Source organism: Branchiostoma floridae, chromosome 1 (assembly GCF_000003815.2).
Source record: "Branchiostoma floridae strain S238N-H82 chromosome 1, Bfl_VNyyK, whole genome shotgun sequence".
In the NCBI taxonomy this organism is placed as follows: Eukaryota; Metazoa; Chordata; class Leptocardii; order Amphioxiformes; family Branchiostomatidae; genus Branchiostoma; species Branchiostoma floridae.
The window spans coordinates 6,309,967-6,334,884 of NC_049979.1; the positions used below are offsets into that span (position 1 = coordinate 6,309,967).

The 24,918-nt window shown below is 41.1% G+C and overlaps 1 protein-coding gene across 2 annotated transcripts; it reads right to left on the bottom strand.

The window, feature by feature from the left end:
* Window positions 1-468: 468 nt before the first annotated feature.
* Window positions 469-23,777, bottom strand: LOC118416437 (xanthine dehydrogenase/oxidase-like). Of its 2 annotated transcripts, none has more exons than XM_035821540.1 (35): window positions 23,353-23,777; window positions 21,341-21,398; window positions 20,987-21,083; window positions 19,988-20,096; window positions 19,444-19,570; window positions 19,021-19,082; window positions 18,464-18,598; window positions 18,254-18,334; window positions 17,894-18,035; window positions 17,466-17,633; window positions 17,114-17,190; window positions 16,752-16,958; window positions 16,207-16,391; window positions 15,147-15,309; window positions 14,468-14,542; window positions 13,859-13,976; window positions 13,427-13,478; window positions 12,892-13,018; window positions 7,597-7,719; window positions 7,243-7,329; window positions 6,782-6,916; window positions 6,447-6,510; window positions 6,000-6,069; window positions 5,590-5,677; window positions 4,849-4,935; window positions 4,518-4,709; window positions 4,022-4,167; window positions 3,611-3,692; window positions 3,170-3,394; window positions 2,830-2,948; window positions 2,460-2,574; window positions 1,978-2,043; window positions 1,303-1,491; window positions 879-1,046; window positions 469-558 (listed from the first exon to the last, which is right to left on the bottom strand). In XM_035821540.1, the coding sequence occupies exons 1-35, from the start codon at window positions 23,419-23,421 to the stop codon at window positions 508-510; spliced, it is 4,059 nt and encodes a 1,352-aa protein (XP_035677433.1). In that variant the 5' UTR covers window positions 23,422-23,777; the 3' UTR covers window positions 469-507. The 2 variants fall into 2 exon arrangements, with proteins under 2 accessions (XP_035677433.1, XP_035677438.1); XM_035821545.1 differs by lacking the exon at window positions 23,353-23,777 and adding an exon at window positions 21,885-22,045.
* Between the last annotated feature and the right edge of the window lie 1,141 nt (window positions 23,778-24,918).

Genomic DNA, 24,918 nt, shown 5'->3' on the forward strand with positions numbered 1-24,918 from the left:
ATTACACATACAAAATTTCATTTAGATCAGACAACTGGAAGTGGGTCAGGACCATTACTTATTGCACGCCCCTCGTAGATGGCAACTGTACAAAAAATGTGAAAGGACACGGCTCCAATAAGCACAAAAATCTATAATTTACGGACTCCTGTTGCCTCCTTGACCTTACAAACTATTCCCAAAGCTGCAAAGATAAAGCTAGGAGTTTTGATCCTTGAATGTAAGTTTATCTGTGATGGTACTAATTTTAAGACCCTATATCCGTACACAAAATAAAGCGCTTACCAACAAGCTTTCGACGTCAAACTTCTGGTCTGGATGTGTGACTTAGGCTTTGGGAAATTTCAACTTAATATGGACTGATCAAAAGCTTGTTGGTAAGGCTTTATTTTGTGTACAGATATAGGGTCTTAAAGTCGTAACGGAAGTTTTGGTCCTGTTGCTGCTGCCAGCCTGTGGAAGTTCTTCTTCATCAGTGTCACGGAGCTGTCACAGATCTGGCACCTCCTAAAGCTTGATAGCCCAGGGTCTGAAGCTTCCTGGCTCAGCTGCAGGGAACTAAACATAAGCAGTGAATAACAGTGTTAAAAAAAAACATTGCAGTTTACTTTTCTCAGACATTTGGTAGCAAAGCAGTATAAAACAAGATTGAAGAACTCAAGATATTGAACCCAAAAGTTCTGGTGCAGTACTGTAACAAGCCGATAGGGGGCTGAAAATCTAATTGTTTCTAGGTCTCATCAATACCTACCCACATACCAAATATCAATGCAGTCCATTCAGGCATCTAGAGTTATGCTGGTCTTTTATATACACAAATAAACTTACACACAAACGCTACCAAAAATATAACCTTGGCAAAGGTAATGATTCTCTACCTGAGCAGTAAACTGGTCCTCGCAGGCCATGCGTATGCACTCAGCTGTTGCTGGGGAATCAAGTCGGAACGTGCCCTTCAACCCTGCATCAGCCCTGGCAGAGTAGATAGCATCTTTGATGGCAAAAAAGACAGATGAAGCCAGGAAGAGTGGAGGCTCTCCAACAGCCTGGAGGTGGAGGAACATGGACAGGAGTTATGATCTTTTGTTAGAAATTCTTCAGTTCATATCTGTAATTGTTGAATGCTGCGATGCTCGGACAAAAAAATTGTATCACAGCATCTTTACCGGTACCTAATTCTACAGCTGGATGACGTTTTGTGCATCAATCTAATTTGTTTTGTTTCACTTTAATACCATCCCCATCAATTTCCTGCAAACATCATAGAATCAAGAGACAATATAAGACAAATAAATTGATTACCTTGGATGAGAATATTGCCTTGTCATTTGGTGCTCCCCTCAGCAGGGACACGTTGAAGTGAATGGGAATGTCAGCAAAGCCTGGAATCTTGTACATGCCAGGTCCTCGTGAGTACAGCACCCCGTCAGGGGAGTACACCTGCTCTTCCATGGTGAACAAGCCACAGCCCTGCACAAACGCTCCTTCAACCTGGAGGAAAATACAGTGAAATTGATGCAATCCACAAATGACAGGTAGAAGGTCAACAAGGCCCACAACTCACTTACCAATACTGGTACAACAGTTGTGGAATTACAGTAAGGCACAGTACTTAAACCAGACCTCGAGATATGAAAGCAGGAATTTCTGCTCCAGTACCGTAACAAGTTGCTAACTGGTGCAAAATCTAATTGTTTCCAGGTCTCATCAAGACCTACCCACATACCGAATATCAATACAATTCATCTATTAGTAAGCGTTCTCAAGTTATGCTGCTCTTCTACACACACACACACACACACAAATGCTGCAAAAAATATAACCTTGGCAGAGGTAATAATATGTTGGATTAAACATAACAAAACTACTTGAAAGCATACAGTGACAGTAAACACATAAGATTAGGCACTTCCTGCAGGCACTCACAACTTGGAAGGACTGAATGTTGCTTTAATGATAAGGACTCTGCCACCATACCTGTCCAATGTCTATAGCAGGGTTCAGGCTGTCCCCCACGTCCATCACAACATCTGTACGCAGAACCTGTGGAGGGTGGCAACAAGTCACTATGTCAAGGGAGCAATGTATACATCTGTATCTGTACGATACTATTGTTGGCATCCATCTGTCTCGGAAGACAATGGTAGACAGACTGCCTGTCCTGCATGTGACTTTTTAAGGTGACTTTTTAATGTCTCACAGGGACAAGAACTGCATGCCTATGATACTATATAAAACATTATTAAAGCTCATCCAGTGTCATCCACTTCAGTTATCGGTGTAATCAGCGACTGTGACTCTCAGGTGTTGGCCCTTAAAAAGAGTCCAACTGTAACGCAGCTAGTATTACAGTTGGGCTTTTTTTTTGTAAGGGCAATCACCAGAGGATGAAGTCTTTCGTTATCTTCATATTACCAATAACCAGTATATTATATATATAGAAAACTTGCAAGTGTTACCGTGTGGTCCCCTGTGAGGCAATCGATCTCGACCTCAGACACAGCCGCTCCATAGCAGAAGTAGTTAAAGGGTCTCCCTTCATTCTTCTGCATGTCATACTCTAGTCCTGGGGTCCTGGACAATTTGCAACAATGTATTTGGTAAGTCTTCTTGAGAAAAATTTAGATCAACCAAAGGAAAAACAGCCCAATATTGCTGTATAACTACTCTCGATCATCACAATAAGGGGCGGTATAATCCCGCTGTGATATGTGCGAACATGTGTGTATGGCGACTTTGAAAAGGTGTCCTTTGACACCTGTTCCGCCATACCCTCCATTGCCATTGTATATGGAGAATTCTAATAAATAAATAAATAAACAAACAAACCTGTAGAAACCAGTGGCTGACAGACCAACTCTGTCAAAGTACGCTGCCCGTACCCAGTCATCCCAGGAACCCTTCCCCATGTAGGGCTCCAGTCGTTGCAGAATGGTCTCACAGCCAATCTGAGAAACAACATGATATGCAAAAGATCAATTCCCTCACACAAGCACAACATCATTTTGAGGATTATTAACATGTCAACTTATCTACGGTACATGCCATTCATAAGTATTAAATCAAATTGGTATGCGAAGAGAGCCAGCATATCTTGACTGTGAGCAAGAATTGCTCCAAAGATTTATCATTCTATAAAACATGTAACAAGATGTCTTCAGACCCAGACCTTGACTGCCATTCCATAGAGATCTGAGCTGGCACTGGCAGCAGTAGGGGAAGAGTTAGGTACAGTGTTGGTGCTGGTCTCACTGATGTGGATTCTGGTGGTGGGAATCTTCAACACCCTGCTGGCCACCTGGACCATCTTGGTGTGCAGACCCTGCCCCATCTCTGTCCCACCATGGGTTAGCAGCACAGACCCATCCGTGTACACATGCACCAGGGCACCAGCCTAGGGAAGATAATACACTCAGACACATCACACAAGGAACAACACTGAGATCTACATGTACATGTCATGTAGACACCCTGTGAAAAATCAAGATTCTGTATTTACATACATTAGTAATATTGTTGTGAAAACTGAAAATGTATTGGAGCTGCAAATATTACTGTTCTCTGAAAGACAAAAATTAACTAAATGTTGAAAGTAAAGACCTAATCCTACCTGGTTGAGGAATGTTGCAGTAAAAGAAATGCCAAACTTGGTTGGGACAGCTGCCAGACCACGTTTCTTCCACCTGTTTTCCCTGTAAACCACATGAAGATGTTATCGCTTAAATCAATTACCCGCCAAAATGGTCGTCAGAGGATTCAAATTATAATTAGTATGACGTCAATGAAAAGCCTGTATATGAGCTCAATTCACTCAAAGATCATTGACCATTCAATACAATACAGCAGCTGCACATTCACTGTCCTCAAAGACAAGTGAAAGTTTTAAACTCACCCATTGAATCTGTCTACCCTTTTATTATTGGCTCAATTTACTCCAAGATCATTGACTATACAATACAGCAGCTGCACATTGCTAGGAAGTTCACCATCCTCAAAGACACGTGGAAGTTTTAAAACTCACCCATTGAACCTGTCCACCTGCCTGCGCCTGGTGTGGAAGTCAGCCTGCTTCAGACACTCCTCCCAGCAGCGCCTGATCTGACACCTGTCCAGCTTCATATTGTAATGAGTCAGGTCGCCCTCCCGGTGCATGTTTATCTCTCGGACCTGCAGACAAGGAGACAAGGATTTGTATGGTAGAAGGAAGTCAAGTGTATCAAATTCTGTCAGGTAAATGATGTTAACCATGAGAACTACATGTGCTGTACATGTAGTGTGGGGTTAACTCAGGGTTCCATTCTCTCTGTCCGCCCATCATATGGGTTCAATACAACATAGTTCATATGCCAAAAAGTAGTTACTCAAGCAACTGGATATGAATTTGGTAATGGTCAAACGTTTCAACTAGCATCCACTAGTTTTCGTCAGTGAAATTGTTCATACTTTCACGTGAGACTAGTAAAATTTAATTCTCTACATTTTAATTTTTACTGGCAATTGCTACATCTGATATATACCTTAAGTTGAGAGATCCCACACTTGACAGCAACGTCAGACATCCAACACTCTGCAAAGAAAAGCCCCTGGGGACCTCCAAAGCCTCTGAAGGCTGTGTTGGATGGAGTGTTTGTCTTACAAACGTAGCCAACAGCACGGACATTCGGAATGGTGTAGACATTGTCTGAGTGGAATAAGGCTCTATCCATGACCTGTAAAAACATTCAACACAAACTGCTGAGAAATTAAGATGTTGATGTCATAAATTCACAAAATTATGATGAAGACAGATGATTCTCACATGTCCTCTAAGTCCACCTCGTAGTATAGGTGGGTAGATTTGCTACTTACCCCACGTGACAGGTCCAAGGAGTTTCCTGCATTACTGTACAGACTGATGTCCAGTGCCAGAACTCTCCCATCACTCATGAAGCCGACCTACATAATAAAGCATCAGAGTTAGGCCTTACTCCATGAACAGTTTCATCAGGTTGGTTCGTCACTGAATAAAGAGTCTCTTTTTACACACCCATTGCTTTATTCTCACCAACATTTTGGTGACCGTCTGTCACCTTCTTCAGGGCAATTCTGACTTGTCCACATTGGGATAGGTGAGCAGCTACACCTCTCCTGCATCACAATGGGAACCAGTCAGAATTGCCTTGAAGAAGGTGACAGACGGTCACCGAAACCTTGGTGAGAGTTATGCAATGGTTGTGCAAAAAGAGCCTCTTTATTAAGTTAGGCCTTACTTTTTAGATGCATAATGTCTGTGATTACTAAGCAACATGACATTTTATCATTAGATGTGCTATTAAATGAGAAACACACAAGTGTCATAAGAGAGACCAAAAGACTCTTCCAAAAGAGAAACACACTTCTTTGTTTCATTTCTTCCACTCAGGACCAATCACTGCCAAACATTCCCGGCCAAAATAGAACATTTTCTCAGCTTGAAAACAACATCAATATGGCTGCATAACTTTGTGAAATTTCATACAAGAATACAAGAAAGCACAGCATAATAAAAAGAACTTGTATTTGTTCCTGAAGTTTAGATCTAACTTAGCTAAAATTAACATAATGAGACACCTTGTATTTGGCCAGAAAAGGATGCCTTGTTCCTGTTATCACCATGTCCTCGTCTCTGTCAAGCATGATCCTCACTGGTCTCCGCACCCTGGCATGGCAGAGACAGAATAAGTGTGATCATATTGAGACAGATGTAGGGACCTGTACTGTAGTTCCTTATTCTACAATCAAAGGATATCAAGTAAGAACTGAAAATGATGATCCCTACCAAACCAAATGCTGAGTAGAATTCAAATCTTTCCATGTGGAGCCCATTACAAAGAAATGATCAAGACCTTTGCAGTACACAAGCTAGTGGTACTGTTTGGGTTATTGTCCTCCAAAGGGGATGCTGCTAGCCTTTGATGATGTATTAATTACCATCATCTACAGTACAATAAGGTATCTTGGATGACATGTGGATGACTTACTTGTGAGCTGCCACAGCACAGACTGAAGAAATGACACAGGTTCGTGTCTCCTTCCCTCCAAATCCTCCACCTATACAATATACAGACAGATCATGGATATGTTAGTCTTACACACACGCACATACGCACACACTCACGCGCACACACACGCATGCACGCACATACAAATGCACGCACACACACACACACACATACACAGGGAAATGTGTGCAATGTGCATTTTAATGAAAATTACAGATAAGAAGTCAGTGAATTTCTAGACAAGGAGTAACAAAAGAAATCACCTGAATGGAATGTTATTGAAAAATCTTCTTTGTGCACCTTGAGCCATGTCATGTCACAAATGGTGTCAAACACCATCCTCTACAATTCAATACAACTATGTTTTCCCTTTCAGACAGTTGCTTCAAATAACCCTGCTAAGAAAACATAACTAGGTTTCCTCACCCATCCTCTTCATCCTGCAGACCACCCTGTTTGCTGGGACACCCAGTGCCTTGGCTGCCAGCATCTAGTGAACAACAGTATCACACTTGTTTCTGATACTTTTGGAAGTGTAGAACACAAACAAACAAATGTGAAGAGAAGCTTTCAATGTCATGTTTATGTACCAATAGCGCCACACATTTCAGCACCAAGGACAGTTGTGTCGTTATTTCATTCTTTTTCTGCTCCCAATGCTGAGTGGCACAAAGGGCAGCAAATCCTGTTTTAGATAAGATTCTAACTCTCCCAGCCTGTCCATTCACACCAATGAGATAAACAGTTCCTGTGATACTGACCTGTGTCTTTGTGGGGTTCTGTGTGGAGCAGAAGATCTCCATCTCCCCATCCTCTCCATGAGGCACCACAATGGCGGCACAGGTCTCCAGGTAGAAGTGCTCCTGCCCACCGATCCTCAGCTCACCCTCAAGGATCTGATACAGAAGAAAGTAAATTTGTTGATGGAAGAGTTAAGTGTGTTCTGTACAGATCATGGACTGGATGGCCAATGAAACTTCCATCTTATATGCTCACCCCCGGGCCTTGTCACCAAATCTATCAGGAGATTTTATGTGGAGTTTGGTATTGATGCCAAGGTTTGAATAAAGGAAGGCCATTTGAACATATTCCTAATATATCCATGTACAGAGTATCTGAATCCTTATTTGATAGACAGTTGGTGCCTGCAGATGACAGCATCTGTCTACATGATGATATTTTTTTCGTTATTGGTAAATTCATATAGACAAACAATCAATACCTGGTCGGCCTTCTCAAATGCCTCTTCCAGATTCCCTTTTTCTATCTTGTTGATGGGATGAAAGAATGACTGGTGCAGAATTGCATCCTGGAAGCAGGGAAGATGAAAACAAAGATAACTCAGTGCAGTACACCTACATTTGTAATGGTTACCTTTGTCAACTTCAACATATTATTTAAGTATTGTCCTATTAGTCACTACTTGTGGCCAACTTTGCCAAGTTTTGTATAATTTATGTATTTAACTTGTCTCTAAACAACTGGAGGGTCAAAGGGAAATGGCTTCAAAACTGCTTAGATCAGACACTTTTCTTGCACATGTTCTGTAGGTACGTCCTACATTTGATCCACAGACCTCAATTGTGATGATTTTAGGCTCCAGGTCTTCATACTGCACCACCACTGCTTTAGCTGCCCGTTGCGCATGTGCCTGTGTATCTGCCAGGACAGCACCTACTATTTGGCCAACACAGGTCACCTACAAGGACAAAAAGCACATACTAAGTTCTAGCAAAGATCAGATGAAAGCTCCTTGGTTCCAGACTGATGTCCGTTCTTCTACTAAGTACGGTAGCTCAGTCTAATCTACATGTGCCTTATACAATGCAATATGTATAATTCATAGTTAAGCAAAATCTTGAAAAGGTTGAATGGCTTTAATCACTTAATAGTTCTGAAGTACAAGTCTAGTAGGATTTGTAACATTGCTAGAAGTTAAAAATTTAAACCCCATAGCAATAATGCTCCTGTCACTGCACTCAACCCTGCTTAGAAAAAGTTCACTTTCATGAAAAAATTCAACAATGCTAGCTAGGGCACAGCACGAAAACAACTATTTAAGCAAAGTTTCAGAGATACGTATAAAGCCCTTAAAGGCGGAGAAATATTTCAGAAGAGTTTAAGATGTATTAAAGGCATCGGAAACATACATCTGGCATTTACGTAAGATTTCAGCGTGTGTAAATGTAACTTAATCTGTCGTGTTTCTTTACGTGAATTTTACGTCTATTTTAGTATGCCGAAAAGACAACTTAAATGTCTTAAAAAGTTATAAAAAATAATCCGTATTACTGTTTTAACACTGTGGTTATATTTTCTGTCAAAACTCACAAATACCGTTTTTCTAGATCTGTTACAAAATACATGTTTACCAAAATTACCTCGGCTATGTCAAATATAATAACCCTTTATCTGGTGTTTGATAAAGCATTGCGTCATCTTTTTTTAAAACAGTGGCAAGATTTACAGTCAAAACTGACAATTGCGTTTTCCGGTACAAAATTTTATGTTAATACCTCAGCAAAGTCAAATACAATACTCTTCTGTGTTGTTTGTTCCGAAAGCATGTGACGTATATATTCAATCTTTCTGTGCGCAAGGTTTAATTCGAACAGGAAAGACCTCTTACGTTTGGCTTATATGCGCTCCCTTACGTTATATGAAACGTTGCGTTTTTCTGTTGAATATACGCCATATATGATTTATTTCGAACCGTCGTGTACGCAAGGAAGACCTACCCCGTTAGCTTATATGCTGCCAAGACGTATATGAAATGTTGCGTTTTACTGTTGAGCATACGACATGTTTCATCTTTGAATCCGTAAAGTTTAAGCGAACTAGGGCAGACCTCCTCCGTTTAGCTTATATGTTGCCAAGACGTATATAAAATGTTGCGTATTTCTGTAAAACACACGATATGTTTAATCTTTGAATCCGCGCAGTTTAAGCGAACAAAGTGAGACCTCCCCCGTTTAGCTTATATGTTGCCAGAACGTATTTGAAATGTTGCGTATTTCTGTGGAACATACGACATGTTTAATCTTTAAATCCGCGCAGTTTAAGCGAACTAGGGGAGACCTTCCCCGTTTAGCTTATATATTGCCAAAACGTACATGAAATGTTGCGTATTTCTGTTGAACATACGATATGTTTAATCTTTGAATCCGCGCAGTTTAAGCGAACTAGGGGAGACCTCCCCCATTTAGCTTATATGTTGCCAAAACGTATATGAAATGTTGCGTATTTCTGTTGAACATACGACATGTTTAATCTTCAAATCCGCGCAGTTTAAGCGAACTAGGGGAGACCTCCCCCATATGTTGCCCAAACGTATATGAAATGTTGCGTATTTCTGTTGAACATACGACATGTTTAATCTTTGAATCCACGCAGTTTAAGACTTTCAGCGAACTAGGGGAGACCACCCCCGTTTAGCTTATATGTTGCCAAGACGTATATGAAATGTTGCGTATTTTGGTTGAGCATGTGACATGTTTAATCTTTGAATCCGCGCAGTTTAAGCGAACTAGGGGAGACCTCCCCCTTTTAGCTTATATGTTGCCAAAACGTATATGAAATGTTGCGTATTTCTGTTGAACATACGATATGTTTAATCTTTGAATCCACGCAGTTTAAGACTTTCAGCGAACTAGGGGAGACCACCCCCGTTTAGCTTATATGTTGCCAGAACGTATATGAAATGTTGCGTATTTCTGTGGAACATACGACATGTTTAATCTTTAAATCCGCGCAGTTAAAGTGAACTAGGGGAGACCTCCCCCGTTTAGCTTATATTTTACCAAAACGTACATGAAATGTTGCGTATTTCTGTTGAACATACGACATGTTTAATTTTTGAATCCGCGCAGTTTAAGCGAACTAGGGGAGACCTCCCCTATTTAGCTTATATGTTGACCAAACGTATATGAAATGTTGCGTATTTCTGTTGAACATACGACATATTTAATCTTTGAATCTTCGCAGTTTAAGACTTTCAGCGAACTAGGGGAGACCTCCACCGTTTAGCTTATATGTTGCCAAGACGTATATGAAATGTTGCGTATTTCTGTTGAACATACGACATGTTTAATCTTTGAATCTTCGCAGATTAAGACTTTCAGTGAACTAGGGGAGACCTCCACCGTTTAGCTTATATGTTGCCAAGACGTATATGAAATGTTGCGTATTTCTGTTGAAAATACGACATGTTTAATCTTTGAATCTTCGCAGTTTAAGCAAACTAGGGGAGACCAACCCCGTTAAGCTTATATGTTGCCAAGACGTATATGAAATGTTACGTATTTCTGTTGAACATACGACATGTTTGATCTTTGAATCCGCGTAGTTTAAGCGAACGGGGGGCACCAGCCCCGTTTTATTTATTGGCTTATACAGTCTCAAAGGTTTTATGAAATGTTGCCTTTTTTTCTGCTGAACATACGGCATGTTTGAAGCGCAGTTTATGCGAAAAGGAGGAGACTCTTCACTTTTTAATATACCGCATATATGTTCTGAACTTCCAGGGTCTAACTCAGGCCGCCTGTTTTTTTGTGGCAAGTTGAGCCGAGAGCTAAGCGCCGGTAGAAATCCCGACTACTACACTATTAATATCTCAACCTCTGCTTGAAGAATACGGATGTAGTAGACATAGCGTTTTGTGTAGTGAGTGGTGTTTTCTCTATGTTCTTCTTACTATTAAACGGCGAGCTTCTCTACAAGTAAATGTACGAATGATGTTTTCTTCTTTATCTACAAGCAAGCGTCAAGAAATAACAGTCTGGGCACACAGACAATGTCTTTCCATGTTGCTCGTTTTTGTTTTGGTTATTGTGATATGCGTGGGCAGGCTAGATGTAAATTTATTCAGCGTTAATTCGTACGCGTATGCGCCATGGGGCGCGCCTCCGTCTGTGGCCGGCATACTATACATACACAGCGGCTGTGTCATGTGATAGGATGTATCCAATGGCAGAAAAGAGTGGGGGTTCAAATTTACCGGCACGGAGCGGTTATTTTCCAGGCGTTTATTTGAAGAGAAGTATTGAAGAACGTTTGGACCTGTTGTAATCCGCAAGTTGTGGCCGTTACCGCCCAGGACCCCCGTTGACGGAATTTGACGCAAAGAGAGGAGGTGGCTATCATTCTGTACAAGTTGATGCTGTTGGAAATCGACACAGAATGGGAAATCACGACCATTGTACCATCCGGATTAATAGAAGCCGAGACTGCAAGCTGAACATGTTTCGCGTCCAAATGATCCAAGAGTCCAAGACCATCCAACAACACGAGTCATATCGGCCACTACTCTAGATCTTACCGGATTCTTATTCCTGTGGTGGCCAGATGGAACTGTGTGCTCTTTTTAACTTACGCCGAGACGCTTCGTCCGACACTGGACATGTTACTGTGGACTTGGATGCTGCACGGAATTGCGCAACCGTTGTGATTGCTTCAACTGCCGACTACATCAGAATAATAGGCCACAAATACCTAGTAGGCTGTAGTTTTTTTTTTACTTTTCCATGTAATATTTTCTCGTGATTCAATAAAATTTCAAAGTGTCATCCATTGTATTTTCTTGCTTTGAAATTATTCTGCTAAAATGGCACTTATCCACACCTTATAATCAACCTAATGCATACGTATGTGCGACGTACAGAGGGAACTTTAAACATGTCTTAAGGGTGTTTTAGTGCGTATATATGACAACTTTTAGCTGCTAAAACGAAAAACATAGACTCTTAATGCACACGTATATGAGACGTAAATAGGCTTTAGATCAAATAAACGTGAAGTTTAAAGATGTCTTAAGGGCGTTTTAATAAGTATTTATGGCGAATTTAAGCTGCTGAAAAGGCACATAAACACACGTTATAATCCACTTAATGCACACGTATATGAGACGTAAATAGGCTTTAGATCAAATAAACGTGAAGTTTAAACATGTCTTAAGGGCGTTTTAATAAGTGTTTAAGGCAACTTTAAGCTGCTGAAAAGGCACATAAACACACGTTATAATCCACTAAATGCACACGTATATAAGACATAAAGAGGCTTTAGATCAAATAAACGTGAAGTTTAAACATGTCTTAAGGGCGTTTTAATAAGTGTTTAAGGCAACTTTAAGCTGCTGAAAAGGCACATAAACACACGTTAAAATCCACTTAATGCACACGTATATAAGACGTAAAGAGGCTTTAGATCAAATAAACGTGAAGTTTAAACATGTCTTAAGGGCGTTTTAATAAGTATTTATGGCAACTTTAAGCTGCTGAAAAGGCACCTAAACACAGGTTATAATCCTCTTAATGCACACGTATATAAGACGTAAAGAGGCTTTAGATCAAATAAACGTGAACTTTAAACAAGTTTTTAAGGGGGGTTTAATAATCATTTACGACATCTTTAAGCTGCTGAAAGACAACTGGAAAACCGGAAAATAAGGACTAACACGGACCTACGGAAAGACCACTTAAAGACAATATTTACGTACTCGTATAAGTGGTGTATAGGTCCGTAAAGAAGGAAAATACGTCAACATTACGCATGGTTTCAGCACGCTTAAATACCGTTTTTCGTGCCGTGGGGCATGCAAGAATAACAACCTCAACAAGCACACATACTGTAAATGCATTTAAGTTTGCGGGGATTTAATCTCGCGATAGTGGGGAAAATGACTTTACGCGGTGGTTTTAAGTTCGCGGTAACACTGTAGACTGCAGTCTAATACCATTATAATAGAAAAATGTTCGCGGTGGATTTAAGTTCGCGGTGAAGTGGTCACCGCAAAAACCGCAAACATTAATCCACCGCAAACATTTCTGCATTTGCAGTAACAGGATACACCTTTCCCCTAAGTTGTGACATTTACCTTTTCAGAGGCAAAGACCTCCTCATCCATTATAGAAGGCCCAGTGATGTTGGAGCCTGGCACATCCTCTGCACTGACAAACATCTCCACACCAGCCATCTTTAGGGCCTCACTGGGGTCAATGGACCTTGAGAAGGGTGAAATGGTATGAATTGTCATTAATGCAAATAATCATTGCAACAGATCCTTGTTGGAACTGTGTCCGTTTTGGGGCTCTTGATGCTGAGACTTAAAATGATGACATTGTTTCTAACACTGGCGAGATGATGTTTTATCATGCATGTTACTGTCTATGTCACATGTTAGTTTGTTGATATTGCTGACTAACAGTCCACATATTACACAAGACATGCTCTATCCTATTACAAAGGGAATTGCAATATTAGGCTGGTACATACAAAGACAACCAAATTGGATCATCACAAAATGTCTTTCAATGATGTGAGTTCTTAGAAAAAAGAATACTGCAGCTACATTTTAAAGAAACCTGAGTCACTGAACCAACTGCTGATTGGTACAGGTATCAACAACTTACACAATTTTGGCGTGAGCCTTTTTGCTGAGGACCAGTCCAAGATACAGCTCACCTGACAAAGAAAGTCAGTGTGTTAGACAACAGGCTAGGCATGTACATGCATTACTTACAGTTATTTGTAGTAACATTAGTAGGTTAGCAAGGTACCTGTTATGTTGTACCTACATAACGCTAGTTCACCTTTATCCGCAACTGTATTTTAATTTACTTATATCCATTCTTCTTAAGAACAAGGTATTTAGGGATATCAAGTAGTGATATCAAGTAAACTGCAAATTTACATTTAACACACACAATGCTATTTATTTTTCTTACAGTCCATACAGAATGTTTATCAATAAATGATCTCAACAGCTAAAAACATCATCAGAAGTCAGTAAACAGCCTGTAAAGCAGGCATAGTACTATGGTTCTACAATCCTAGATCCTCACCCTGTATGCGTGGCATGTCGTCAGTGTACACTGCCTCCCCAGTCACCTGCTTTAGTGCAGACAGGTGCATGATGGGACGGCCAACAGCATCCTCCCTTGCCTGACCTTCAGGAACCTCCTGCACATACAGTCGGTGAAGGTCATTTCAATTTCCTATAGACTAAGTCTCAGCAGGCGTTTTGATTTTAGAACTTTAATTTCTTCCACTAGTCATACTAACGTAGTGTCATTTGTTGATTTATCATCAAGGGCCTGCATATTCTTCTCCATAGACTCAGCATAAGCAGCCTATTTTGATTTCCTGCTATTCTTAGGGAAAGCCACGTTGAAAGATGACTGTAAAACTATGATGCCAGTTCACCTTTATCCATTGGGTAACCTATATCCATTGCTTTTAAAACAGGGCATTTAGGCACATCAAGCCGACGGGTGATAGTTGCGAACTGCAATATACTGAAAACATTGCAATTTAAAACTAACATCCATCGACGTGACATCCCCAAATACCCAGTTTTTAAAAGCAACGGATATAGGTTACCCAACGAATAAATGTGAACTACCATTATCATAAATACTGCATATTGTCCGACATGAGACCAATGTTGTTACCTGGTACATCTGTGTGCCGTGTGGTGGCTCCCTGTGGTACAGGCTGCAGGCACTCCTGTAGGGTGGGGGGACATCCTGAACAGAACAAGAGCAGATGGTGAAAAAACAGTACCTGGGTGGCAACCATTTTGAAGCATACTCTTTTAAAGCAGGTGTATTTCCCCCTGGCCCATGCCAAATTGCACCAGACATCTTTATAGTAGGCTGGCACAAAATGATGCACAGTTTGGTGAGGTTTCCAAGTCTAAAATGTTACACACACACACATGCATTGCTAATTGGCCTTTATTCAATGATGTTCAACAATGTTCAGAGGAATATTGTGTTGGTGAAGGTGTGGATGTCAGTACGTTAAAGGCAACAATACGGCCAGAAAAATGAGAGAGCCATTATTTAAATTTATCTGGTGTTTTTGCAGCCAGTGCCATAGGTAGGTACCCAAAGTGAGTAATGAGGCTGATTAACGTGATCGAGGCACCTCCTCGAGTACAGGACCCCCGTTTTACGTCCCTCCCGGAAGACGATTTCGTGGAATGGCCATTCTTGGTCTGGCTACAGCATCCAGTCATCCTTGGTAGGTAGGCCATCCAAGGACTAACCGGACTACGCGTTCCTTAACTTCCGAGATGGAGGGATCAGGTGTATCCAACTCGGTAGATGGCCGTATAGATGAACCCACCTTGAGATTCAGCCTCTGCTGTACAGTCAAGTAGAACTTGAAGAAGAAGCTGGTGGTGAGGGTGCGGCGGAACTCCACCATACCCCCCGGGACAGACGGGGGCAGGGGCAGGTCATCCTCCAGACACGAGCAGGCCTCGGGAAGTAGATCATTGTCCCACTTCCTAACAATACAAACAAAAATTCCAACTTAAAGCCTAAAAAAATTTCCTGCAAATATAACAACAACAAACCAAGATGCATTTAAGACTACCGTATATTCTCGAATAAAGTACGCACCCCAATTAAAGTACGCACCCCTGATTTTGGAAAAGTCTTAGACAGATCTTTGGGACTGAAAGGTAAAATGGAAAAACTCAAATAAAGTACGCACCCCTTCTCCATCAATTTTGAACAGACCTTTAACTGGATAAATTCAAATTTATGATGTTTTCCCTAGGTTATTTTGCATGAAATACCCTGCATTTACACTGTCATTGTCTCTATAAACTTGTGAATTGCCTACTGCAAATTATAAAAATCACTGAGAACTGGTAGAAGAAATCAGGGAAAACCAGTTGTACAAGTCAAAGTCACTAACTCAAAAGGATTGTATGCAAATGCAAATCTTATGTAAATCATGTTTAGACAATTTCTTTGTTTCATGTTTAGACAACTTCAAGACAACAACAATGTGTATGTTTTGAAACATTACTAGAAGTGTAGCTCCACCTTGCTTTATTTTAGGCTTTTTTACCATTTCTCTGTGCAGTGACCTCAAATAAAGTACGCACCCCAACTTTGGCAACAACTTGTAGCACCTTTTCAATTTTGAAAAGTTAAAAAAGTGCGTACTTTATTCGAGAATATACGGTAGGTTAAGGAAGAGTAGTGATCACTAATGAAGATCAAAATAAACCAAACCACACCAAATCAAACCAAACACTCAGGGAGATAGCAACCTACACTGTATTTATATTGTTCTTTTTCATAATATAATAATTCTTGTTATAATCTTGCACTTTCTTACTTTTGATGTCAATCTAACACTCTACTCATAGTGCATATATGCAGCAACTCACAGTCCGATGAGCTTATTGGCAGTATTACGAGCCATCACGGTAGTGGGCGCCATTCCTCCAAATGACAGGGCGATGTCCTGAATAACGTTTGTCCCCTCCTCAAACTGGACCCTGAACGCTGCATTCACTATGGCGATGTCATCATCCCTCCTCTTTGCTTGCTTATAAGCCATGAAGTACTCACCCTGAAGATAGTAGATTACATGTAGATAAGAAAATTGTGCAATGTTGGAGCAAAATTGAAACTGATTCATTTTTCAAATCTTTTGTTCACTTGTACGAACCCATGGATGTAATTTCTTTGTAATGATCTACAACAAAACTGTTAATGATCTGCATCTTAAAAAAAAGCCAGTTCTTTAATGCAATTTTTGTATGCTGAAATAAGGGCAGATTAAGTGAAGATCTGCCCAAGGCTATGAAGGATATGGAAGGATGGAGGGAGAGAGTCATGTCCATGCGTGCAACCAGCACGCCCAGATGATGATGATGAAGTGAAATGAACTTCTGGCAATAAAAGCAGCTGCAAATTGAGAAGAACCAACCTCCTTGGTGAACGGAACATCCAGGGACACCATGACCTCCTCGGGAGTGAGAGCAGTCTTCCTGTAACCAGGGAAGAAGGTGTGGTCCATCTTGACGACACGACTGCCTCCCTGGTGCGACATGACAGTCATGGTGCAGCCAGCTGACAGGAAGATGGGGTTCAGATCAGAGATGGGGCTGGCAGTCAGGATGTTTCCTCCAATGCACTGTTGTCAGAAAAAAAAGGGTTTCCAACTCATTTTTACTGTAGGTCACACAACTTTTTAATCTGACAAATGACTGAAACTGAAACACCCAGGTTTCTGGGTAGGAAACAAGGCTGTTCTGAGGGACGTGTCTAAATTGTTGTGATGAATCCTACCCCAACATTCCTGATCTGGTGGCCTGCAAACCACCTCAGCATCTCCACTATGGCAGCAAACAGTCTGGTCTGATGTTCTATCAACACAACAGATAAAGGGTTAGACATGGGGTCAATCTTACTCAATACAGGAATCCAGGAAACTTTTAAATCACTAAATCAAACGCATTCCTTAGCTACATCTGCTTATACTCTTCTGTTCTTGATAGACTGCTTAATAGTTTATTACTACAGGTATCATGACAGAACTTTTTCCCCAAAGTGAAAGTTAGATAGCTTTTCATACTGGATATGATGAAAGATTCAAAGGAACTAAACAAGATTGAAATACTAGGCATATCAGACATTTTACCTGGGAGATCATCTATGGCCTCTGCCAGAGTGTCGTTAAGGTAAGTAAGAGTGCATCCAGCTCCAAATGTGATGCCATGTTCTGTGTACTTGTGGAAGTTGATCTCAGGCAGGTGTCCGGGTGCGATAATCAAGGGATAGTCACAGTTCTTGAATTTCACCTCCACACCTGCACAAAGGCAATCATTCTTATTTACAATGTACTTAATAATATTTTGCTGTCTAATCTATAGTCTACTCTACTGTCACGTTATTTTTCAAAATATGCTTTCTGAGATTCTTTGCGCAGCTTAAAAATTTGATATGTTTGAACACAAGCCAACTGTTATGTTCAGGATGATCCACGATTAAGCCTTTAATGTTCCACTGTTCCACACCTCAATGTAGGACACCTTAAAATAAAAAAAAAGTATTTCTTTTGATACTCACCGATTTCTGAATTCCCAACCACCAGCTTGGCATGTGGAAGTGTTGCCTTCAGTTCCAGAACCTCCTTAAAAGTTGCAGGTTTGATCCAGGTGACTCGCTCTCCCACAAACTTCAGAGTTGTTTGCTCACTGCCCCCAGTTTTCTATCATACATGGGGCATTAAACAAAGGGTGTAACTTGTGATATTTAAACGTAGTCTAATGAATATGACCCAAATGATTGAACAAAATACATGGCAGAACATTGCCCTAGGGCAATTGCATTGGTACAAGCAACAAGACACTGGCTCTAAACAAGCAGATGCAACTTTCATAATATGAATACTAAAAACGATAAATGATAAACAATGATGCCATGTACCATGAGCTCTGGTGGAAAGATTGGTTCTTGGGTAGGGTCAAGGGGCCTGAACTCTGACACCTGGAACAGCTCTTTGGAGACCTGAGGAGTAGATTTGAAAAACAAAAACAAGTAAATCACTACAGTATGAGAAAAGCTGAGCTGATTAGCAGTGGAAAACAGCAGAATAATTCTCATCAACACCAATTTTGTCTCAGCAGCATGACTCACATCCTCATTCCATCCATTCCCAGTATCTCCATTGGCTGCCTGTCCATTGGCTGTGTGTCCATTTGCTGCCGGTTCATTTTTGCCATTACGGCAGCAGCCATTTGCTGTCATCCCTCCACAGCAGCCTTGGAACTCCTGGAAATTGTTTGAAAGTAGTCAGTGCATGAATGCCTTCTTCTACCGTTTATCACCATCCAAGATACCTGTCCCTGGAAATTCATGTACACAAAATGGAGAAAAATGTCCCTATTATGAAATCCATCTGTATACAGAAAAATATTCATGAATCTGATGTGGACAGCCATCAACAAACCATACTCACCTGTCCACGGTGCTGAATGTTTGGTAAATGTAAATAGACCCCATCCCTCATTCTTAAGACTGTCTAGTTAAAATAAATTCCAACAAACTTGTTCTTTGGAACAAAATACCACATACAAACACACACACACACACATACACACACACACACATGCATACACACACATAGATAAAGCTGTCCCTGGTACTGAATGCCATCCACACCTAGTTACAACAAAGCCACATAATGTCTGTACCTTGGTGAAAGTCTTGTAACCCTCCAGGATAGGTCTATATCCAGTACACCTGCAGAGGTTACCTGGAAGGTGAAAGTCATATAGAAGCATTCCACAAATTGCATCTCTGTACTTCTGAAACTATTATCATAGATTGACATCTTTCTGGTTAGAATGAAATATTGAGTGAGCAGAAGTGCTGAAGAAACACTTACAAGAGGACACTACAGAACTCCAGGAAAGTCCACTGCCAAACAGACAGGAACACATAAAGAAAGATGTCATTTCATGTCAAGAGTTCCTTTTAACAGAAGACATCTGAAGTGACAGATCTTAACTGACAGAAAAGTTGTGGTGAAGTGCACAGAAGAATCAATCTGGCAAATTTTCAAACTTCAGATAGTAATGACAGATCTCATCATAACTTTACAATGCACTATTCACCCTGAAAAGCTGCCTCCAACTGCTCCATGTCAGGGGTAGGGTGATTACGCAGTAAGGTGTACATTGACATGACGATCCCCGGGGTGCAGAAGCCACACTGGGATCCGTGAGCCTTGGCAATCCTCTCCTGGAGGGACAAGAATTGGGAAAATCAGTAACTGGTTTTGATACACTTGTAGTAAGCCTTAGGTTATTCAACACATTGTTAACTGTCAGACACCATCATATAGTTAGACTGGCTGGATATGATTCACGCTGCTACTTTACTAGAATCCAGCCATTCTAACCCTGATAACGGTGTCTGACAGATACCAAAACGTTGGAAATACTAATTGCAGTTTTGTTTGAAGAACTCTATCTATGAGTATCTTGTACCATCCTGATGAAACTATTTACGGGTAGTTACGATACAGTTTATGGGCCAGTAAAACTACACAATTGATGACAATGACAATAGGTTTACCTTCATATGAGATTTTGTATTTACTGTTGCAATGGTTTCACCAGAGATTTACTAGGTAGAACAAAAGAAGATGATCATGACCTGTACAGGGTGCAGCCTGGTCCTGGTGCTGCCGATCCCCTCCACTGTTGTGACAGCTGCACCATGTAGGGAGCAAATAGGTGCAAGGCAGGCATTCACAGCAAGGTGACTAGACAATAGTCAGGAAAAAACACATCTTTTCTCCTATGTTTATAAGATTTACAGCTTTTTTTTGTATCAGCACATTTAGACCTTAAATTTCATGAATGTACAGGCAACTGGAATAGCAACATTGGAAGATAATTATCATCAATGGTAATGCCTAAAGCAGAATTATTCACAGAGATTTTCTGGAAGGGGTGGGGTTTTTATTTGTCTGCCCATCAGGACAGTATGTAAGACCTTTTACATAACATCCTTATGTCTTCCCTACTGTGTTTGCCAAAGAGAGATAAGAGGCAGGTACCGCAAATATGTGACACTAAAAACAAGCTGGCTATATTGCCACTCCTGCCTCTAACTTGGTTATAGAATCAACAAACACATCCTGGTCTATTTGGATAAAAGAGTTTAAAGTATAAAACTGTACACAGAAGTAGGATCAAAGTCTACCTCATTATGTAATGACAGACAGACATCAGCAGTAGGAGTCATGGGTTAGTGAATGACCTGGTATTTGTAGCTCCAGGTATTTGTATTTCATCCCATGCCACCTCACATGCATGTATGCCTGCTGACACATCCCCCTCCCCAATTCTATTGCACCAAGGAATGTAACTGATACGGTACTGTAACTGCACTTAAGCTCGTGGGGATTTAATTTCGTAGAAACGAGAAAAAGGACTTTTCGTGGTGGTTTTAAGTTCTTGGTAGCACCATGCGCTATAGTCTCTTACTGCCATTGAAATATGTTTGCCGTGGTTTTAAGGTCGTGGTGAAGCGGCCACCGCAAAAACTGCAAACATTAAACCACCGCAAAAGTTTCTGCATTTACAACACATCCCTGTATGAGGTATACTCCTGTGTATGTCTTGTAAGTGGTATGGGGTAAAAGGATACAGCACTTTCCTCTGTGTGGGGTTGTACCTGGACACCATGACAGTGCAGGCTCCACACCCACCTTCACCACATCCCAGCTTTGCTCCTGTCAGGCGTACTGTTCAACTGTTAGGGAATCTCCACAACAAATTCATCTTCTTCCAGAAAATATCTAATCCTAGAATTTTGCAATGTATGATGGATTAAGGATGACAATGGACAACTATAAGTTTAAAGTGTTAGGAGCGATTTATTCAGCCAATATATGTATATGTTAAGCTATCATTCTATAATAGTGGACTAACTATGTACAGGGAGGGTTACGAAAAGACATTTGTAAGCCTCTTCTGAGAATTTTTCAGTTCAAAAGGATACATTTTGACCTAAGATAGGTCAGCAGTGTCATCTCCGGATCCACATCCTGGTCCACAACCTATAGGGGAAATATAAGTCAGATATATTGTTCCACCAAAATATAACATCCCCTTACCCATAAATAGGGACAACCAGGGGTGGGTACCGGTACAGAAAATTCAGGTTCAAGTTCGTTTCAGGTCCAGAGGAGAAACCAGCTCAAAGAAGCTTCGCAAAGAAGAGTTGCCGATTCCCGCCTGCCTCACGCGCGCCCTCCCTCAACTATACACCCACCCCACTACCAGCTGGCCCCACTCACGCCGACCCAAGTTACTTATAGTTACTTATAAAGTTACTTATAATTCCATTTGGCCTTGATTTCATCATCAATTCTTCTCTGAGTTTTGCATTACACAATGTATCCTTTTTGCTTATTGACATTATGCCCATTACAGCTATGGGTACAAAGGAATGTTTGCTTACCACCCTATTCACATGATGCTCTCTTGTATCATCAAAGGTATGGGTAAGACATTAACAACATCAACTCCAAAGGTCTATTTACCTCAAGACTCTTAACTTGTCAAAACATGTTTGAAGACATCGACTGGAAGTGATGCAAGTTGATATGGGATCAGGATGATTCAGCTCTTTGCCACTTCAGCCCAACACTCTGGTCAACTCAGCCCAACAACCTTGGCCAGTTCTGCCCAACACCATTTATATATTACCCTAACTCCCTATTAACCTATTTTTAAAGCCGGGCTGAATTGACCATGTGTTGGGCCGAGCCGACCAGTGTCGGGCCGAGATATTCTCCAATCAGAGGTTGAGTCGCAGAGATATAGTATTAGTGGGGAAATTTACCGGCTTGCTCCTCTGAGAGCCGGTGAATCTCCCGACAACTGCTATATCTCTGCGACTCAACCTCTGCTTGGAGAATAGGGCCTAGGTGGTAAAGAGCTGAATCACCCTGATCCCATATCAACTTGCAACAATTCCAGTGGTTGCATCACCACCCAAGGTGGTCTGGTTAGCCATAGGCCGAGTTGGCAAAGGACTTTCAGTTTATTCATATCATAGTTTTCAATATTCCTAGTTGACAGCTGAAAGGCAAAGTTTATTGCACAACATTTGTAAAAGCTCCTTGGTAAAACAGGTACAAAGTAAGGCAAACTGAATATCATCCCCTAACTGCCTAAGTCACTTGAAAGGAACAGAAGTCAACAACAGGAAACTTATTTGACCCTATTGTGCTGGGATCATCCCAGCTCCACCTAGCACTCCTCCCCTATTTATCAAGATTGATTGTGTTTTTGTGTACCTGGTGCCCTTAAGGTCCCTGGTGACCATGCTACTGTAGTGTTTAACAATCAGGTAATTGGTAACAGATGAGCAAAGAAGGAGCTAAACATTGCATAAGCCAGTCTACCAATGATCTTGACATTGGAGGACAATGGTTACATGAAAATCACACATCCATTTCAATATAATTCAATGAAGGACAGTGAAAACAGTAATGAGCACCTCGCAAATCAATGCTTGTTTTCATTTAGCTGCTGGATTGTCATTCGTTGAATAGGCGTGATAACAAGGACAAAACCCAAGGGAGGTAGGGGCGGGGCAATGCCTTTTGGCAAAACTTCAACTGGGAGGTTTCAATATGAAAGCACTCAATAAATTCGGCTAAATTAAGTTTACAACTGTGTTGAGTGCTAAAAGGGTGTCTTGCAACCACTAACTTGTTGTTTAAAACATTTTTCAGGCAAGTAAACGGGAATTGCCAGGATAGAGTAACAGCTAACACGGACCCGTTAACGTTAATGATTTTAGTCCTGTTGCTCTTGATCAGAGCAAGGACGTTAGACCTATCCAATGCTGGTCATCATGAAAAGTGTCATTGAGTATAACCAAGGTCAGGACGATAACGTCTTACGTAAACTAGTCCCAGTAGGTCACTGACCGCTCACCAAGCGGCTATTCATTATGTGTCAGTCAACCTTGAAAGTTTCACAACATGTGTCGTAACTTACCCTTCTGCCGTTCACGAAGAAAACAAGCTCCGATTTCCCCCAGTCTCCGCTTGTTTCCGTCTCAGTCATGTTTTCCGCGGTTGTCGACTGCTTTATACCGACCTTTCGGCTAAAAAATGACCGCTAAACCAGTGCCCTGGTAAATCCAGCTTCAGGGAAGGGTAAACAATTGCCGATGGGCGGTATACTGCACTGGTAACGTTGCGTACCAAAGTCTGGAACTGGGTCGACCACTGCCTGAAGCGGAACAACTGACTTTGGTAAACAACATGCACTTTTGGAAGGTACTAATTTGAGAGGACGGTGGGGACAAGAATGCCACCGTCACCGTAGTGCTTTGTGATTTTATGCCTTCGCTATCGTCCCCATCTAATCTATGATATAGCATAGATAAACAATCATATAACTGGCCCATGAGCAATTGTGATAACCATACGATTGTGCTTCTTTAGAGAAATTTGGATAATCCAACGCACGGTTGGCCGCCAGGGTTAGAGGCAATGGTAGAGTCTGCTGGAGGCGTGCCAATGGGCGTTCACCTGTGTCGCACCTGTAATTGGTCAAACGTGCTATATGGCACCGACACAAACCTATCAATCACTAAAGCATGGAAAATAAGTCTCCGGCCAATGGGAGTGCCTGCATCTCGCGGTTAGATGATCTGACGTTGTTAGTTGCATTTTTATGTTTTCATTTTTGCATTTCTACGTTTTGACGGAGGTGGCCGGATTCAGGCAGCGGTCTCTAATAGTTAACTGTTAACGTTAACGTTACCGTTATTAGGAGCACATATGGATGTCACAATGTGAGAAAACAGGAAGATGACCATTGGTGGTCTTATAGTCCATACTATGAGCAAGACAATACAGCACATAGGACTCATGGCAAGCATTAATTAAAACCAACATCATGTAATACTAGTATATGGTGCGATATTCTCTTATTCTAGCTATGTACTGTGGATTGTGGGGCACCTTTCTTGGTGGCACATTGAAACCAATACTAACCCATGAGTAATTCAGAACATTACTGCCCATATAACAACATTGGAGAATTGTTCAACACACCAAGATCCAGATGCTACATGTATGTCGCTCTTTCAGAGAGCTACTGTTGCAACTGGTAAAAAGAAAACCAACAATAATTGGGAGAATAAAATGTTACTCAATGCCATAATAACACAAGCGATTAAAAAACGCCCAGCTACCCATTTAAGCTCAGCTACATCGAGTATGACTAACTTGAAAAGTGTAGGGTTTTGATCATACTGTATTCTCCTTTGGGTCTAGTGTATAGTGTCAGGATTATCTGCTAATGGGTTTGATGTTCATATTACCCTTTCTCCACCGTCCTACTAGTACTAGAGTGAGGGAGATTTCCAGCATATAAGGGTTTGCTCTATAACACCTTAAATTTTGTTCTCAGAACAGTTCAAGCCAAATAGTGCTTGAAGTAGTTACTGATCTAATGGGAAAGTTGGCAGTGTTTTAAAGTTATCAATGTACCATACATTTACCTCCATTTTTAATTGTTTTGTCCTTCACAAGTGGCTGTAGGGTGATAATC

Coding starts and splice junctions, on each gene's coding strand:
- LOC118416437 (XM_035821540.1), bottom strand. CDS start 23,421: ATGACTGAGACGGAAACAAGCGGAGACTGGGGGAAATCGGAGCTTGTT. Junction 3,693..4,021: donor CAGGTGGACAGGTTCAATGG/GTGAGTTTTAAA, acceptor TGTGGTTTACAG/GGAAAACAGGTGGAAGAAAC. Junction 1,047..1,302: donor AGGCAATATTCTCATCCAAG/GTAATCAATTTA, acceptor CTCCACCTCCAG/GCTGTTGGAGAGCCTCCACT.